Below are 6,236 nucleotides of genomic sequence, written 5' to 3'. Positions count from 1 at the left end.
TGATTTCTAAAATATGCTTTAAAGAAGTCATCCCTAATAATAAGTAGCTCATGAGCAATAGAGTAGAACTGTTGTTGAGTACATTTTTATATTTGCCCAATTGCCTGTGGGTTAATCTTTACTTGTTTTTACTATTTAGAGTTGATCTGCTTCTCTTCTAGATTCTGTGTTGTGGCCTAGTATAAATGTTGGCCAACTCAAATATGAGGTAGAGGTTTGGTGCTAGCAATAAGCTGTTCTGGTGACTCATGAAAAATACATGATTTATGATTTTTAAAAAATTTTTTAAGAAATTTATTTGAGAAATTTTCTTAAAGACTGGCACTATTCCCTTTTTTCTCCTTAGCATTCTCATTTCAGTAAAAGGAGGCCCAGGGCATTTTTTTGGCTTTCAGAAACAGAGTGGGTTCAAGTAATTAAGACTGGCTTGAGTAAGACGGTGGGCCAGCAGGTAGAAACCCCAGTACTGGAACTGCTTGTAGGCCACCTTATTACAGCTGCTGCCATGAAAGTCACAAGGAAAAAATATATCACTGTTACAGAATCTCTGAGTACAGCTATGGCAAAAAGGCATGTCACTGGGAATTGCTGTCATAGGATGAGCCCCCAAGGAGGATTGTGTCATAGAAAGAATTCTGGCTAGGCTTAGAGTAAATAACCTGTATTTTCATTTAGAAGTTAAGCACTTAAATGCATGTAACCAACAGCAAATTGCTTCATTTGTCCAAGTTTCGGATTTCCTCTCCAGTACTCTACAGTGTGATAGGCAGGACCAAATTAGTGTATTGTCCATTACTGGGTAATGAATCACTCCAAAACTTAGTGACTACAAACATCAATAATCACTTAGTAGCTCATGGTTTCTCTGGGTCAGGAATTTGGAGCAGCTTGGCCAGGCAGTTCTGCTCAGTGTCTCACATGAGGTTACAATCAGGTGCCACCTGGAGCTGCAGTTATCCGAAGGCTTGATGGGGTCTGGACAATCTACTTCCGAGGTGGCTTGCTCACATGGCTGGCAAGTCGATGCTGGCTGTTGGCAGGAGGCCTCACTTCCTCTCCATAGGGCTGCCTGAGTTAATTCATGACACGATGGCTGACTTCCCCCCAGAGCAAATGATATAAGCATGCAAGGTGGAAGCAGCAATGCCATTTATGGTCTAAACTCAAGTTGCACACACTCACTTCTTGCATATTTGATTGGTCACACATAACAGCCTGTTTCATTGTGGGAGGAGACTACACAAGTGCATTAATACTAGAAGGCAAGAATCATTGGGGCCATCTCGGAAGCTGGCTACTACCAATGTGTGAAAGTGCTTTGTAAACTGTAAAATTCTATACAGATGCTGAATGGTATTTTATATTTACAGTGACCTAATGAACCCAGAATATCACCTAAATACTGCCTTTGTTACCCTATATAAAATGTCCCCAAATAGGAATTTACTTGTTGGCAGCATGGCGTAATGGAGTGATTATCAGTTCATATGCCATGACACACTTAGGAACCTCAAGCCTCACAGGTGTACCATCAAGTTGAGCTCACTGTTTAGCTTATTTCTACTACAAGTAAGGTTAGATTACTTGTTACAGTGATGTCTTTCAGAGGAATTTTGACCTAAATCATGTGACACCATGTATCCTTGGGTATGACTTGCCACAATTAAGAGATATAAGTGGTAAAAATGGTGTGTTTTCTGCAGCGTATGAGAATTTTGCCCAGGAACACATCAGAGCTCAATAAAGACCCAAGTAGTGACAAAGAGCTGGAAGGTGATCAAATAGTTATGTAATGGCTAACATAAAATGAGCACTGATACTATTTTAAGGGTTTTTGAAGTGTGAAGTTATTTAAGCCTTGCAGCAACACTATGAGTCGGGCCTATTACAGACAAGGAAACTAGGAACAGAAAGGTTAAATAATTTGCCCAAGTTAGACATTTGTGAGTGAATATTTGTGGGGCTAGTATTCAAATGCAGGCATCTAGATCCAGAGCAAGCACTCAACCTTTTTTACTTTTATCAAATTATGAGTCTTGGTATTCTGCTGCCTTCAACATAACCTCTGAAAATCAGGATTCTCAATTCTTAGAAAAATCAAATGCTGTAGAGGTTAAAACCTTGGAATTATCCTGTTTTTCCCCCATAACCCATAGCCAGACTGTCAGCAAATCCTATTGGCTAGAAGCCAAACTAGTACCACCTAATCTAGCCATCTGGATTATTGCAATAATTCTCTAACAGGGCTTCTTGTTTCTCCTTGCCCCTCTAAGTGTATAGTTTAGTCTCTCACTACAGCCAGAGTGAACCTTTTAAAACATTAAGTCAGATCGTATCACTTGTCTGCTCAAAACTGCAGTGGCTTTTCAGTGATGTCTTTCTTGTACCACACTATTCAAAAGTGCAAACCCTACTATCTCTATACCCTTTCCCCGCTTTATTATCTCTATAGCACTTATCTCTATGTATCAAGATATCTTTTACTTGTTTTCTCCTCCCATTGGAAGGCAGGGATGTTTGTCTTTTTCTCTGCTGATTTCTCAGAGTCTACGTACGACACAGCCTGGCACACAGTAAACAATATATATTTGCCGAAAAAATCAGTCTTTAATTTTTGCTTTGTATGAAAATTTATGAGAATCAAAGTTTGGTACTGATCACATTTAACACTTAATTGGGCACTTTGTCTAAACTTTCTGCATGTCTCATTTAATCCTCACAACCACCTATGATGTAGTCTATTATTATTTCCATTTTACAGAGTAGAAAAGTGATGACCAGAAGTCCGTTTCACAGCACAAAATTCTTCAGTTGACTTGGATTTTGTTTCCCAGGACGTGCTTCTTCACAAAGGGATTGCGCTAAGAATGCCCCTTGACCAGCCCTTAAGAACTGGGCACTCGTCTAAGTAATCTGAGATTGTGGGGCTAGGCGTTCATAGGAACCGTGGCGACAGGACGCCCTTGAGCAAGAACCAGAAAGCGAGATCAGGGACAAGGCCAAGCCTTGCGCACTCATACAGACCTATTAAATCCCGAACTCAGAACATCGTATTAAAATGCTGACCTGTCCCCGGTAGTGAAGAAACTGTCCAAATTAAAGCAGTAACACAGTGTCACAGACAGTCACCACGTAATAAATAAGCTGCTTCCGGCAGCCACAGGCGGCCACGTGACAGGGCGGGGAGTAGAGCAGCGAACCAGGGAGCCCGGCCTCGCACAGCTTCCGTGGGGCGGGCTGGGGCGGGACCGACGGACTATCACCCACGCCCATCCCGGAAGTGGGGGCGGAGCTAATAAAGCGTCGGAGCCCGGTGAACGGAAGTGGCTGTAGAGGGCTTTAAGGCTCCTTTAAATTCCTGTCGTCTTCGGAGCTCACCCCTTTCAGCTAGAGTCGGGGTTCGCGTGACCGATGGCTGTGGACGTGAAGTCGCGAGCAAAGCGTTACGAAAAACTAGACTTCCTCGGGGAAGGACAGGTAGGGCTCTCGGGCGCGGATCGGAGGGACCTGAGCAGAGAGTGCCTTGCCGCCTGACGCCCTGGCAGGTTTCTCGTGGAAGCCACAGGACTGGCCTTGGTGCTCGCTGTCTCTGGGCGAGGCCGCCGAGGCCTCCTGCTAGCCCGACGGTGAGCCCCTGAGCGGCCCTCCGGTTCTGAGGAACAGACTGCAGCGGGACGTGGATTGCACCCCCCCCAACCCCCCGCTTCAGGCCGCCGCGAGTCGGCCCCCAGAACCCCGGGTCTTTGCTTCCCCCAAATCTAAAAGGGTAAAAAGGCAAACACAAACACAAAAACTACCACAGACCTAACGTTATTCCTGTGTTTTTCTCTAGTTTGCCACGGTTTACAAGGCCAGAGACAAGAACACCAACCAAATCGTCGCCATCAAGAAAGTGAGTTGCAGTTTGTTGTTTTTCCTGGAGGCTTTTTGAAGATGTCTGTATGTGTGAGCTGAAGCTAGGATTTAGTCCAGGGGTCCTGCTGCCAGCTTGAGTGCTGTTTCCCCAGACTGCTGACATCACTAACCCTCTCAAAAAGAGGCTGTTTTTCTCACTCCTCCGGGCCTTTTGGTGGGGTAGGTAACCTCCACCTTTCTGTTGTTCCTGTTGCTGCTTTGAATCTGTCTCTCCTTCGAAATCCCTACCTCCTTTGAAGCCTATCTCCCTAATCGCTTAACCTGGCTGCCTCTTTTTCTCTCCACAGTTAGTCCTGCCATTGTCAGCTTTCTTACTTTTTCTGACTTCTCTCGTGGCCTTGTTTTCCTTTATGTTCTATAATCCAGCTACTCCCTTGGTTAAGGGTTTTACAACTCCTGACCCTTTATCTAAGTTTTTTTGATTCTACCCCTGGTTCACTGTATTCTAGCCACGCTAATCTTTCTGTCCCTTGAGCTCATTAAATTCATTCCAGTCCTAGGATCACTGCATTTGCTTTGCTTTCTCGGTAGTATATAGTTCCTCTAAAAGTTGGGGTGGTTGACTCCTTTATCATTTAGATCTCACGCAATTGTCTCCTCCACAGAGAGGCCTTCGCTGGTCACTCTAACTAAAACAGGTGTGCCTCCCTCCCTCCCTAGGGTTCTGTGCCATATTTCTTTATTATCTTCATAGCATTTATCAAAATCTGGAATCTTCTTATCTATGAGTTTATTGTCTGTTTACTTAGGACTGTGGCTAGTACCTTTGTAGACACTCATTCATAATTTATTGACGCGACTGACTGATAGGATCTCTTCAAGCTGTTGGCCTGTTGAGCTCTGTAGTTGTCTGAAAGTCCTCGTGAGTTTCTTGTTTGCTTGCTTTTAATATTAATTATGATTTAGAATCCATCCGGTTTCTCTGTGATAGACTTTGACACTTTAAGGTCACTCATGGTGGAATCTTCTTTTACATTTAATTTTTATTTCAAATAATACGTCTTTGTGGTTTTAAAAGTCAAGAGGCCAAGGCTTTTTAACATGCCTGACTCTTCTACCCCTGCTTTTCACTCCTTGGAACAATCACTTTCAACTCCTGTAAAACTCTTTCCTCTGGTATTTACCTCCATTTCGTTGAGTAATATGCTTATATCATTATTTCTTGAGTGGTCCCCACTACCCACCCCCCCCCCCCCCCCCGCAGTTTTAGACACTATCTGTGTTTCCCACTATAAACATTGAGGATTTGGTACTTGTGCACCTTCCCCTCCCAACTCACCTAATTTCTGCTCCTGTTCATTTATTAACATTTATGTTTAATTTTACCAAAAAGGAATAACAAACTATTCTGTATTCTTTCACCTCTTGTGTCTTGGACTTTTAAAATATCATTGATCTACCTCATCCTTTTAAAGAGATCATACTGAATTTATGTTTTCCAGTTTATTTAACCAATTCTTATTGGTGGCCTTTTGGAGCGTTTCTCATTTTTCAGTATTTGTCTCAAATATATGTATCTCAACAATATATAGTATTGCATACTTTTAAACTTCAGGTATATGTATATAAAACATTTTTATGCAACTTGTTTTTTTGAATCAACATCATTTCTGAAATCTTCCACATTGATACATGTAGATCTAATTTATTCATGCTCACTGATAATTAGATTCCATTATATGACTGCACTAAAATTTGTCTAACCAAACTCTTGTTGGTAAACACTTAGGCTGGTTTTTTCCCCATGTTTCCCCCAATATAGTCCTTCTACAGACATTCCTATACACATATGAGTTTCTTTAGAAAAAGTGTATCTGTAGTTGAGACCAAATATGAATTATTGCTACATAGAGAATACACAGCATCGGCCTCACCAGATAGTGCCAGATTGCTCTCCCAAATGGTTGGACCCATCTAATCTCTTGCCACATCCTCACCATCCTGGTATTGTCAGACTTTACAACATTTGTCAAGTAGATTGTTTTACAGTCTGTGGTGGTTGTTTCAGTTAATACTTCTCTATTACCAGTGGGATTGGTCATCTTTTCTTAGATTTATTGGCTTTTTAGACTTTCTCCTACCTATTTTTCTGTTAGGTTGCTTATAAATTTTTTTTCCTAAGGATTTCATGTAATTCTTTATATATTCTGGGTATTGAGCCTTTGTTAGAAATATGCATTGAAGATATCATCTCCCAGTCTTTCACTAGGCTTTTATTTTATTTATTTATTTATTTTTTGAGGAAGATTAGCCCTGAGCTAACATCTGCTGCCAATCCTCCTCTTTTTGCTGAGGAAGACTGGCCCTGAGCTAACATCTGT

General features: G+C 42.0%; 1 protein-coding gene across 1 annotated transcript in view; it reads left to right on the top strand.

Moving 5' to 3' along the window:
• Positions 1-3,146: 3,146 nt before the first annotated feature.
• Positions 3,147-6,236, top strand: part of CDK7 (cyclin dependent kinase 7) — a 39,548-nt gene continuing 36,458 nt past the window's right edge. Inside the window, exons 1-2 of the mRNA XM_070586838.1 lie at positions 3,147-3,477; positions 3,833-3,892. Coding sequence (XP_070442939.1) covers positions 3,412-3,477; positions 3,833-3,892 — 126 coding nt within the window. The 5' untranslated portion in view covers positions 3,147-3,411. The remainder of the gene's footprint in view (positions 3,478-3,832; positions 3,893-6,236) is intronic.

This window comes from Equus przewalskii, chromosome 20 (assembly GCF_037783145.1).
Source record: "Equus przewalskii isolate Varuska chromosome 20, EquPr2, whole genome shotgun sequence".
Classification (NCBI taxonomy): Eukaryota; Metazoa; Chordata; class Mammalia; order Perissodactyla; family Equidae; genus Equus; species Equus przewalskii.
Note: the sequence above shows the minus strand (reverse complement) of the source record. Positions and strands in the feature narration are given on the sequence as shown.